Source organism: Rhinolophus sinicus, chromosome 17 (assembly GCF_057876585.1).
Source record: "Rhinolophus sinicus isolate RSI-liver-muscle chromosome 17, RSI-T2T, whole genome shotgun sequence".
Lineage (NCBI taxonomy): Eukaryota > Metazoa > Chordata > Mammalia > Chiroptera > Rhinolophidae > Rhinolophus > Rhinolophus sinicus.
The window spans coordinates 112653577-112667276 of NC_142517.1; the positions used below are offsets into that span (position 1 = coordinate 112653577).

A 13700-nucleotide genomic window follows, 5' to 3' on the forward strand; every position below is an offset into this window, starting at 1 on the left:
TGCCTCACATTAGAATCCTCAATAGCAAGGAGAAAAGGAAAAAAGAAAATGGAGGTAAGGAAGAAAACAAATTAATATGTAAACTGAACACCCATAATCCATTCCTATTATTTAGTCTCCCTTTCCATTAACATTGTAATACCACAGGATATTCACAAGAGTTGTAAAACATATCCTCCCTGAGCACCAATGATTTGCTGCTCTATTCTGTTATAAAAATTTTTTATTTTTATGCTGCTACTCTTTTTAGTCTATCTATATTATTACATTGTTGGGTAATCATAACAATTAATTCCCAAGGACTTATTCAACCTTTAAAACTCAGGATAATTTATCAAGTATTCTTTCTGGCCATCAGACTCTAAGAAAATCACAATCCATCTTAATAGTTTATTTTAAATGTCCCATCTATCACCTACATAAAATGGTCATTCCAAAACAGTAACAGTTAACACAAGTGCTTTAAATGAAAATCTATTAAATAAATATAAAAAATTACATAAATCTATATCATAAAAAAGTTTGTCATACACACACAAAAACATTTTTCTCCCTCATTTTTTCCCCCTTTTTCTACCTCCCCCCCCACCCACTCTGGTTCAAGCTGTTGTTTCTCTGTCTAGTTGTGTAGGACAGTTCCCTGACCCATGCTGGTATTATGAGCCTTGTGCTACCCCCCACTGAGGCAGTCAGTTGGTAGAGGGCACAGCTCACTGGCCCATGTGGGAATCGAACTGGCAACCTCGGTGTTAGGAACACGGTGCTCCAACCACCCGAGACACCGGGCCGGCCCTTTCTCCCCATTTTATCCTTTAATTGTGGACAAAAAATTCCTTTAGTTTGAACTCACCCATCATGGCAACCAGTTCAACAATCTGAAAATTAGGGAAATGGTTCTCCCATCAGCATTCTTTACTGCCTGAGTAGGTAAAAAGACACACATGTCAATAAATAAAAAGAAACAGAAGAAGCAACCACACACATAAAGTCAGTTAAAAAAATACTAAATTGTTATTTTATGTTAAATTTAACTCAGTATTTTTCAGGTTCCTGTCTATCTAAGATAGAAAAAAGAACCAGAATTTTTGAAAGTCAGAAAGCTTAAGAGATAATCTAATAAACTCATTCTTACAGAACAATGGCAGATACAATGATGAATAAAAAGGGACATGTTCAGAATCAAAAGTGAAGACGTCAACAAAAACAAACAAACAAAAAAAATCAACAAAAATTCTCTCTTCCATAAAAGAAAAAATTGCCAGAATCAACTTTTTTAGAACTCTGAAATTAACCAAAGCCTTGCAGCAATCTAGGCAGCATTTAAGAATCTCAATAAAAAGAGTCTTGGGGTGTTCTGACTTTCCCTATTATACTTAACTCTCCCCACCCCTACTCCCAGCTCCAAAGTATTAACAGCAATGTAAACCAACAGCCAACAGTCACCGTTACAGTCACCTGTAAATCACTGGAGAGGGCAGAATGGGACTGGAATGCCTTCAAAGTCCAATTCCCCTGAAACTGTCATACTTTACCTCTCTAGCAGTTGGATGGTAGACCCCACTTAAAAGACTGTCTTTATTTTACCTGATTCAAAGTTCTTACAGTTCTTGGGGTGTTTGTTGAAACCTATCAGGCACTTATTGCATTACCTCAACCGTCTGAAGAAGGGGAAAACAGTTGGGACAAACACTAGGTTAATAAAATTTTTCTTTTTTTTTAGAAAAGCTGAGGAATGAGATGTCAATAGATAGCTTTGAAAAGCTCCAAGATTCCTGGGGATCGAGAAGTCACACAAATATCCAGGCCACAGCATAGTCAAGAAAGGCCTAGTCTTTCATCTCTGGCTAACCTGAGGGGACTGAGCAGCAGTAAGTGAAGACTAGGTGTAGCTGTAAATGCCTGGAATGATGCTGAAGGCCGGCCGCAACAACACACACACACAGAACCTCTCAAAGAAGACTGTGAGACTTACTGATTCCAGGCATCTAAGGAAATCTCTGTCTAAACTAACTGAGCAGTCTTCATGATCACACACAACAAAAAACACAGACTTTAACTAAAGACATTAAATCAGCTATTTTAAGTATGTTCAAAGACTAAGAAAGCCATGTCTAAGAAACTAAACAATGTATGAGAATGAAGTCTCATCAAACAGAATACCAATAAAGAAACAAAAATTATAAAAGGAAACCAGATAGAAATTTTGGAGTTGGAAAGTAACTGAAACTATCAAACACACCAACAAATGCATGATAGTAGTGGAGAAAAAGAAGGGAGCAGAAAGAATATTTCAAGAAATAATGCATGGATGCCGGGCCAGCTGCGGTCCGTGAGGAGGCAGAGCCGGCTGCGGGCACAACTGGAGGCAGTCATTGCTATTCTGCTTTTATGACTTGGAGATTTTGGTAACGGTTCTGTAGATTCTTCAGCAGTCCTGGAGACACATTTCCATTACTATGGCAATGACGGCAGGGACAACAACCACCTTTCCTATGAGCAATCATACCCGGGAAAGAGCGACTGTGGCCAAGCTCACGCGGGATAATTTTTACAGCAACCTAATTTTACCACATGAAGAGAGAGAAACCAGAAGAAATTAGAAGTGGCCATGGAAGAAGGATTAGCAGATGAAGAGAAAAGTTATGCCGATCACAGCATGCTCACAAGGAAACAGAGTTCTTACAGCTCAAGAGGACCAGATGTGGCTTGGATGACTTTGAGTCTCTGAAAGTTATAGGAAGAGGAGCGTTTGGAGAGGTGCGACTGGTCCAGAAGAAAGATACAGGCCATATCTATGCAATGAAGATACTGAGAAAAACTGATATGCTTGAAAAAGAAGAGGTGGCTCATATCCGAGCAGAAAAAGATATTTTGGTAGGAGCAGATGGTGCCTGGGTGGTGAAGATGTTTTATAGTTTTCAAGATAAGAGAAATCTTTATCTAATCATGGAATTTCTTCCTGGAGGTGACATGACGACATTGCTAATGAAGAAAGATACCTTGACAGAAGAGGAAACAGTTTTACATTTCAGAGACTGTTCTAGCAATAGATATGATACACCAGTTGGGTTTCATCCATTGGGATATTAAATCAGACAAACTTTTATTGAATGTCAAGGGTCATGTGCAATTATATGATTTTGGGATTAAAGAAAGCTCACAGGACTGAATTCTACAGAAACTTTACATACAATCCATCAAGTGACTTCTCATTTCAGAACACAAACTCAGAGGAAAGCAGAAACATGGAAGAAGAACAGGAGACAACTGGCATATTCCACAGTTGGGACGCCAGATTACATTGCACCAGAAGTATTCATGCAGACTGGATACAATAAATTGTGCAACTGGTGGTCACTGGGAGCGATTATGTATGAAATGCTAATAAGCTATCCACCTTTCTGCTCTGAAACACCTCAAGAAACATATAGAAAAGTGATGAACTGAAAAGAAACTCTGGTATTTCCTCCAGAGGTTCCTATATCTGAGAAAGCCAAGGATTTAATTCTTAGATTTTATATTGATTCTGAAAATAGAACTGGAAATAGTGGAATACAAGAAATAAAAGGTCATCCCTTTTTTGAAGCTGTAGACTGGGGGCACACCAGGGAAAGGCCAGCAGCAATCCCTATAGAAATCAAGAGCATTGATGATACTTCAAATTTTGATGACTTTCCTGAATCTGGTATTTTACAACCAGTGCCAAACACCACAGAACCAGCCTACAAATCCAAAGACTGGGTTTTTCTCAATTTACACCTATAAAAGGTTTGAAGGGTTGACTCAGCATGCCACTATCCCCACATAAATGAAAGCTGGGCAATTATGAGTTGTGGTCACCCAGCAGCCTAGCCGTCTGTCCCCCCCAACCTTTCTCTAAGGAAAGAAGTTGTGGGGCTGTGCCTCTCTGGGATTGAGTTTATAATATCCTGAGTCTCTCCACCTGGTCTTCAAGAGAAGGGTCTGTGGTCAAAGACAAGTAAGATTCCTCGCGGGAGGGACAACTCAAGCCTGACGGGACCCCATTGAGACCCCAATGAGCTGTAATAAGAAAAAATAAAAAGGAGCCTTGCCCCTCCTTCCTCTTGTTCTTGTGGGAAGCTGCTGCTTGCCTCTGCTACTCCCTCTCGCCTTATTGTGAGAGAGGCCCATTAGGGCGATAAGATTAAGCTCTTTCTGCTCAGCTCATGGGACAGTTTCTCCGCGAGAGACTCTCTCCCCCAGGGTGGTGCATACCGCACCTTAGTCATCTTGGGATGACATGCTTCGGCTGCTTTGGGATAAATAATTGGGTACTGAAATCATTTTTTGAATTGGTGTGAGAGTTTCACAGACCCTGCCTCTAATCATGTGATGCTCATTGTCTGTAATCAATAAATACTATCAGTGACCCGATTCGGGGCTCCAGTCTCTTGAGGCTGCAAGTCCCTTGGTCCTCTGTTATTTAACTGTATATGAGTCTCTGTCTCTTTATTATAGTCTAACCCTCGCCGCCTCCCTCGCCTTCCCACGGCTTGTGTTGTGCAGGTTGCAACAATGAGTGAAGATCACATTCGTCCACAACCAAGAGAACTTGGGTAGCTGTATCACCAGGCTTGCTTGGCGTAGGTAATAATACACTGAAATACTCCTGAGATGGTGGTGCTTACGACTACAAGAGGAAATTCTACAGAACTAGGATTTCTAAGACTACTACAGGAATTGGTTGGCAGGGCCAGCTGGCTTTTTTTAAAAATATTTATTATTTTTGCTAACTTTATTTATTAATTTACTTTTTTTTTTTTTATTGGGGAAGGGGAACAGGATTTTATTGGGGAACAGTGTGTACTTCCAGGATTTTTTTTTTTCCCAAGTCAAGCTGTTGTCCTTTCAATCTCAGTTGTGGAAGGTGCAGCTCAGCTCCAGGTCCAGTTGCCATTGCTAGTTGCAGGGGGCGCAGTCCACCATCCCTTGCGGGAGTCGAGGAATTGAACTGGCAACCTTGTGGTTGAGAGCCCAGTGGCCCATGGTTGAGAGCCCAGTGGCCCATGTGGGAATCGAACTGGCAGCCTTCAGAGTTAGGAGCAGAGAGCTCCAACTGCCTGAGCCACCAGGCTGACCCCGGTTAACTTTATTATATGAAGGTACTGGAATAAAAGAAACGTACATCCCTTTCTAATTGCACTGCCTACATGCGTATTAAAGTCCATTCTGCCTGTGTGTGCTGTGGCTTTGTACTGTAACACCTCTAATCAATTCAGGAGAAACACATATCATTTTAAGCAACATAGGCTAACCTGCAGGTAATACTGCAGTATTGCTGTTTTACTGCAAATCTTCTGGGTCTCGATAATCAATAAAAGCCATCTTCCATAGTTGGTGTTAAGAAGACTTGTCCTATTGGCTTGGACACCTATAAAATATATATGAAGACAATTTCTATCATGGTTTTAAGAAATTTAAAAAAGAAAATAAACTGGTTATTTAAAAAATAGAATTGATCATCATGTTATAACATAAACTCCACAGTAGGGAGTGACATGTTTATAAGGAGGAGGAAGTTTAACACCTTCACTCAAGCACTCCACTAATATATTTACTTTGCATTCAGAGATACTGGTGACCTTTATATATGCAGTCTGTATACTCATAGGGGAGGTGTACCGTATTATATAAAATGTAAAGTTGCTTTTCTTGTGACAACAGGACTTCTTTTTTAACAAGAGGACATGACATTATTTTAATTTGATTAAAATAATGTTGAATATAAGAAATGACCATGAAGGCTGCTTGTAGAACTAGTGTATTTTTATTAAACTATTTTTTTAAATGTCAAAAAAAAAAAAGAAAGAATGGATGCTAATAATAACACCAAGGTTGTGGGTTTGATCCCTGCATGGGCCACTGTGAGCTGTGCCATCCTTGTAAAAAAAAAAAAAAAAAGATATAATGGCCCAAAATTTCCCAAATTTGATGAAAAATAATCGGTACATCCCAGCTCAAGAAACTCCAAGTAGGATAAATTCAAAGAGATCCACACCTAGACACATCATAATCACCTAGACACATCATAATCAACTATTGAAAGACAAAGAATCTTAAGAACAGCGAAAGAGAAGGAAATCATCATGTACAAGAGATGCTCAACTGATTTATCACTGGTAACCTAGGAGACCAGGAGGCAGGAGAACGACATGTTCAAAGTGCTGAAACAAAAAGACTTTCAAACAAGAATCCTATATCCAGCAAAACCATCCTGCAAAACTGAAGCCGATATTAAGACATTCCTAGACAAACAAGGACAGAGAATTCATCACAACAAGACTTGCCCTACATGATATATAAAAGAAGTCCTTCAGGCTGAAATGAAAGGACACTAGACAGTAAGTCCAATCCACAGGCAGACCTGTGGATAATTGGTTCTGAGGGGAATTAAGTGTGTCCTATGTGACTCTATGAAAAAAGGATCCGTAGGGATAATTACATAAGATAAAAGACAGAATAAATGCATTCTTTGTTTCTAACTCTTTATTTCTCCTGATTGTGATAGCTACAAAAATGGTCCACCCCAAAGATGTCCACACCCCAACTCCTAGAACCTCAGCAGATACATTATTTTTCATGACAAAAGGGAGTTTGCAGATATGATAAAATAAGAAATTTAAAATGGGAAGATTATCCTGGATTATTTGGTTGGACCCCACATAATCACAGGGCTCCTTATAAATGAAAGGGACAAGCAGGAAAGTGAGTGTCAAAGTGATGCCGCATAAGAAAGGCTTAACCAGTCATTGTTAGCTTTGCAGATAGAATGAGGTGACCATGAGCCAATGAATACAGGAAACTTCTAGAAGGGAACAGACAAGAAAATGGATTCTCCCCTAGAACCTCTAAAGGGAACACAACAATGCTGACACCTTGATTTGAGCTCAGTGAGACTCATTTCAGACTCCTTACACCCGAAACTGTAAGATAATAAACTTACTTAGTTTTAAGTCACCCAATTTGTGGGAATCTGTTACAGAGTATGTAGGGAGTATCAAGACTACCCCAGTTTTAATGACTTGCTAGAAGACTCACAGGACTCAGCATTACAGTCTTACTGACAGCTGCAATTTATTATGACAAAAGGATACAAAGCAAAATAAGCACATGGGACAAAGTCCAGAGGAGGCCAAGGCAAGCCCCTATGGATCCTTTTTTCATAGAGTCACACAGGACACACTTAATTCCCCTCAGAACCAAATGTCACCAACCAGGAAAGACCATTAGAGACTCAGCACCCCGAGTTTTTATTAGGGGCTTATACAGGCATCCTCTGCCTAGCACATACCAAAATTCCAGATTCCCAGAAGAAAAGCAGGTGTTCAGCATAAATTATACTGTTTGTAAGCATCTTAAGCATAGTGAACCGTTCTTATCAGTTAGGTAGGTTGGAACCTTCCTGAATTCCAAGTTCTCAGATGCCAGCCAAGGGTGGACCTCATAAGCAGTTCATTCTAAGAATAAGCAGTGAGGCCTGTCATGTCGACTTTTTTCTATGCAAGCAGCAACAGGGAACTAATACACAAGTTTAAAGAAACTGAATAAAGCAATAATCACAAAGCAATATTGCGCATAAAGATATAATTTGTATAACAATAACAGCACTAAGCAAAGGGGAGAGATGGAGTTATATAAAAGTGTTTGTATACCACTGTTATTAAGTTGGTATTAACCTAAACTACATTGTTTTAAGTTGAGATGTTAATTTTAATCCCTAGGTCAACCACTAAAAAATGAATTTTAAAATAATAGCAAAGGAAACAAGAGAATTAAAATAGCACAGAAAATATCAATTTAACACAAAAGAAGGCAGTAATGAATGAATGAGGTACAAAAAAAGACATAACACATAAAACACAAATACAAAATGGCAGATGTAACCCTACCACACGTGTAATTACATTAAATATAAGTAGAATGAACAGACCAGTTAAAAGATAGAGATTAGCACAAAAAATTAGAAAACAGACCCAACTATATGCTATCTACAACACACTTACTTTAGATTCAAAGACAAAATAGGTTGAAAGTAAAAGTATGGGAAAAGATATACCATGCAAACAGTAGCCCAAAGGTAGCTGGAGTGGCAATACTAATAGCAGACAAAATGGAACATAGCATAAAAATTTGTTATTAGAGACAAAGAAACATATTTATAATAAAAATGGCCAACTCATCAACAAGATGTAGTAATTATAAACATATGTACACATAACAAGATTCACAAATAAGAATAAAATGATAGAACTGAAAGAAGTAGACAATTCAAAAATAATAGCTGGAGATTTTAATGTCCCATTTTCAATAATGAATAAACCAAGCAGACAGAAAATCAATGAGAAAACAGAAGAACTGAATAACACTATAAAACTACTAGACTTACTAGACACCTATAGCATTCAAACCCCAAAACAGCATAATACACATTCTTCTCAAATACACTTTCCACTTAGCACACTTGCCCAGGGCAGACCATATGTTAAGACAATAAAACCAATCACAGTAAGTATAAGTGGACTGGAGTCATATGAAGTATGTTCCCTGGCAACAATGTAATGAAATTTGGAACTGATAACAGAAGGAAATTTGGGAAATTCACAAATGTTGGACTTTAAAAAACACACTCCTAATGAACCAATGGGTCAAAAAAGAAATCAGGAGGGAAGTTAGAAAGTACTTTGAGGTGAATAAAAATACAAACAAAACATACTGAAACTTACTGCATGCACCTAAAGTACAACTTAGAAATTTATAGCAGTAAATGTTTACGGTAAGAGGGGCCGAAGGCAGGGGTCGTGCAGCTTTCCTCCCCTTGGGTCTGGCAAATCAGGTCTCATAAGTTGATGCCAGCGACCAGAGGAGTCCGCGGCAGCAAGCGGGTTCCTGCAGCCTAGAAAAAATCCTGCAAAAATATCTCTGTACCCATCTCTTGAAGACTTAAAGGTAGACAAAGTAATTCAGGCCTTTTCCAAAAACCCTGCCAACCCAGCAATTTTGTCTGCTTCTGCTCCCATCTCTCAAGATGGAAATCTCTATCCTAAATTGTATCCAGAGCTCTCTCAGTACATGGGCCTGAGTTTAAATGAAGAAGAAATACATGCAAATGTGGCCACAGACCCTGAAGCACCAACCCAGGGGCCGGTAGCAAGACCTTCCAGTATGAACAATATGGTGGTGGCTCCTGCACCTGGTAATGATGCTGTAATTCTGGAGCAGAAAGTAAGCAACTGATTTGTGGAGTCATTCTGTGTAAGGATCAACATAGAAAAACTGGGTTCAGGCTTCAATCAGTAGATAATGATACGTTTGTTCAGCTAGTCCAGGCAAATTCTGCAGCCTGGCCGGTTGGTCTGAGATTGAGGACCAAGTACTCCGGATCAATAGGGAGAACTGTGCAGGCTGGAGCTCTGATAAAGCACACAGGTGCTAAGACAGGCTTTTGGAGAGAAGATTACTAGGACTATTCGTGACCAGCCTTTGAACACACAATTATTATGCATAAGGACATACTGGACATGTTGGTTTTATCTTTAAAAATGGAAAAATAACATCATCCATAGTGAACGACAGTTCTGCAGCCAGAAGCAGTCTTCTCACAGAACATAACATCTGTGAAATTAACAGACAGAATGTCATTGGATTGAAGGACTCTCAAACTGCAGACATACTGTCAACATTTGGGACTACAGTTAGTCCTAAAAATCATGTCTGCTTTTATCTTTGAACACATTATTAAACAGTTGGCACCAAGCATTATGCAAAGCCTGACGGACCACACCATTCCTGAGGTTTAAAAGTCATGGCACGATGGAAACTTTGCTGAACTTCTCCACTTTACTTCTTTGGCATCGTAACTTTACTATTATGCACATGAAGCTTTCAAGGGGCCAGAAAGCATATGCTGCATGAGGACCTTACATTATGGCTGGAAATCTTGCTATCTATTCACACTTTAGATAGTTATAGCCTTATTCTGGTTTTATAGGTGTGAAACTTTGAAAAGATTTACTGACATTCATAGAACAATTTCTCTACTGGAAACCTGATGCTTTTACAAGCCATTATGATTACAACGACTGATGCAGGCTTAGCTTTGTGTTAGAAGTCACCTTTATCCTAGGTATTAATAGTACTGTTCATATAACTAGTTCCATGGTATATTTTTACTGTGTTACCATAGTACATTTAGAATGATTGCTTTTGATAGGTTTTTTATTTGTTTGTTTTCTGTTGTTTTTTTCAGTTCTCTGTGTGTATGTGTGTGTGTGTCTGTAAAACACCAATTAAATAACACTGGTTTCATTCCATGTATTATACAGTGTTTTGTAGGTTGCATGAGATTGTGTTGACTATCATTACATTTTAACTATGTTCAATTAATATGCTTTAATTGTGGCCTTAACTATGTCAAGCATCTAGAATAAAAGCCAAAATATATAACTATTGCTGCCTTTCTAAAGACCGCAAATGAAGTTCTATGTTAAACTGAAATGTACACTAACCCAGAACAATTTAATGATACATACTGAGCTATAGCATAGCTGCTTAGTTGCATTTGAGATTTTCTAGTTATTGTGTAATGGAAACTTCTTTCTTCTAAAAGTGACTAGTATCGGGCCGGCCCGGTGGTTCAGGCGGTTGGAGCTCCATGCTCATAACACCGAAGGGTGCCGGTTTGATTCCTACACGGGCCACTGGGCTCTCAACCACAAGGTTGCCGGTTCGACTCCTCGAGTCCCGCAAGGGATGGTGAGCTCCGCCCCCTGCAACTAAGATTGAACACGGCACCTTGAGCTGAGCTGCCGCTGAGCTCCCGGATGGCTCAAGTGGTTGGAGCGCGTCCTCTCAACCACAACAACTACGATCGAAAGGACAACAACTTGACTTGGAAAAAATCCTGGAAGTATGCACTGTTTCCCAATAAAGTCATTTTCCCCTTTCCCAATAAAATCTTAAAAAATAAAGTGACTAATATCATTTTCTGAGAAACGAACCACTATACAGATTTAATGTAAAAATTCTTTTACTAAGTAGGATACATTTTGACTCCCAGTTTTCATTTGTAGATTAAGTGGGATAATACCTAATTTTGACATTTTACTCTTACTATTATGTAACCTAGCTACTTTGGGATGGTCTGTAGAATGTTGTCCTGGTAATTTCTTCCATTTCCTGACTCCTCCCTACAAAGAAAACGGCATTGACACTTTATCCTGCTTTATTTTTCTTCTTTTTGATTTATGCCTATTCCAATTAAATATGTACAAATAAAGTTAAATCTTGGTCTGTAAAAAAAACAAAAACAAAAGAAAGGTCTCAAAACAAAAACCTAATCCTATACTATAAGACAGACTAGAAAAAGAGCATTTAAACACAATGCAAACCAAAAAAAGGACACAATAAAGATTAGAATGGAAATAAACTATAAAATGAAAACAACAGAAATATTTTTAAAAATCAATGAAACAAAAAATTAGTTTCTTAACAACTCTCACCCCAATAAACTTTAAAGATAATTACACACACTCAATTAGTTCTTTGAAAAGATCAATAAAATCAACAAACTTTTAGCTAGATCAACCAAGAAAAAGAGCAAAGACACAAATAACTAAACTCAGAAATTAAAGAAGGTGCCAACTTTACAGAAATAAAAATAAGAGAATACTATGAACAACTCAAATTATATCACCTAGATGAAAAAGACAAATTACTAGAAAGAAACAAACTACCAAAAACAACTCAAGAAGAAAATTAAAAATCTGAATGGAACTATAAAAAGAGATTGAATTAGAAATGAAAAGCTTTCCACAAATAAAAAAGTCCCTGACCAGATGGCTTCAAACATTTAAGAATTACTACCAATTATTTTTTTTAAAGAAAATACTGAAGCCATTACTCTGATAACCAAACCAGACAAAGACATTACAAAAAGAGAAAAACTATGGTTTGATACCCTTGTAACACAGATACAAAAAATCCTCAACAAAATATTAGCAAACCTAATCCAGAAAATAAAAAAGGGATTAAATACAATGCACCTATGGGATATATCCCACAAAAGCAAGGCAGGTTCTGCATACAAAAATCAATCAATGTAATAAACCACATTGATAGAATAAAAGACAAAAACCATATGATAATCTCAAAAGGCACAGAAAATGTATGTGCCAAAACTAACTGCCTTTAATACTCAAAAAGACTATGAATAGAGGGGAATTTCCTTAAGTTGATAAAGGGCATCCACCCACAGCTAACATCATACTTAATGGTGAAATTTTGGATGCATGCCCCCTAAGATCAGGATCAAGACAAGGATGTCCAGTCTAGCCACTCCTGTTTTGAAACAGATGTAAATATACGGACACATCTCATGTTCGGGGATGAAAGACAATATTTTTAAGACAGCAGTACTCTTAAAGTGATTTATAGATTCAATGCAATCTCTATCAAAATTCCAATGGGTATTTTGTTGTTGTTTTTTTATTTTTGCAAAAATGGAAAAGCTAATCCTTAATATGGAACTACAAGGGGCCCAGAATATCCAAAACAATATTGGGGGCGGGGGGAAGCTGGAGGATTCACACTTCCTGATTTCAGAACTTTCCACAAAGCCACACAGCAATCAAAACAGTGAGGGTACTAACTAACTTAAGAATAGAGACTGGTGGAACATAACTGAAAGTCCAGAAATAAACCCAAACATCTATGGTCAAATGATTTTACACAAGAGAGTGCCAAGACAACTGATAAAGGAGTCTTCAATAAGTGGTCCTGGACAACTGGATATCCACATGCCAAAACATGAAGTTGGATCCCGACCTCACACAGTATGTGAAAACTAATTCAAAATGGATTGAAGACCTAGATGTAAAAGCTAAATCTATAAAACCCTTAGAAGGGAACAGAGGTGTAAACATTCATGACCTTGGATTAGGCAATAATTTCTTAAATGTGACACCAAAAGCACAGCCAACAAATGAAAAATAAGACTTCATCAGAATTAAAGATAGTGAAAAGACAACCCACAAAATAGGAGAAAATATTTACAAATCATTTATCTGCAAATAAATAAGGGTTTAGTATACAGAATACATGAAGAACTATTACAACCCAACAATAAGACAACTAACCCAATTATAAAATGGGCAAAGGATTTCAGTAGACACTTTTCCAAAGAAGTTATAAAAATGGCTAATAAGCAATTGATAAGATGCTTAATATCATGAGTCATAAGAAAATGCAAATCAAAACCACAATGAGATACCACTTCACACCCAGTAGGCTGGCTATCATCAAAATGACAGACAATGACAAGTGTTGGCGAAGATGTGGAGAAACTGGAACCATTATGAATCACTATTTCCACTCCGAGGTTTATACCCAAGAGAATTGAAAACACAAATAACCACACAAAAACGCGTACACTAATATTGGATGTAGCATTATTTGTAAGAGCTGAAAAGTGGAAACTCAAATGTCCATCAACTGGTAAATGGATAAACAACAAGTAGTATGTATCCATTCAATACAACAGTAATTAAAAGGAATGAAATCCTGATGCCTGCTCCAACATGGATGAACCTTGAAATCACCATGCTAAGTGAAATAAAGCCAGAACAAAGGCCACATACTTTTGACTGCATTTATATGAAATATCCAGGTAGGCAAATCTGTAA

The 13700-nt window shown here is 37.9% G+C and overlaps 1 protein-coding gene and 2 pseudogenes across 4 annotated transcripts in view; 2 read left to right on the forward strand and 1 right to left on the reverse strand.

Moving 5' to 3' along the window:
- MAP3K2 (mitogen-activated protein kinase kinase kinase 2) overlaps positions 1-13700 on the reverse strand; it is a 112229-nt gene that overhangs the window by 44910 nt on the left and 53619 nt on the right. Inside the window, exons 2-3 of one of the 4 annotated variants that reach the window (XM_019718001.3) lie at positions 5277-5392; positions 851-919 (exon numbers count right to left, since the gene is read on the reverse strand). The exons of 1 other annotated variant lie outside the window; for it this stretch is intronic. In XM_019718001.3, coding sequence (XP_019573560.2) covers positions 851-857 — 7 coding nt within the window. In that variant the 5' untranslated portion in view covers positions 858-919; positions 5277-5392. The remainder of the gene's footprint in view (positions 1-850; positions 920-5276; positions 5393-13700) is intronic. 2 more of the 4 variants (XM_019718000.3, XM_074334507.2) reach the window with 2 other exon arrangements.
- LOC109438243 (serine/threonine-protein kinase 38-like pseudogene) lies at positions 935-5265 on the forward strand (annotated as a pseudogene).
- LOC109438225 (syntenin-1-like) lies at positions 8869-9818 on the forward strand (annotated as a pseudogene).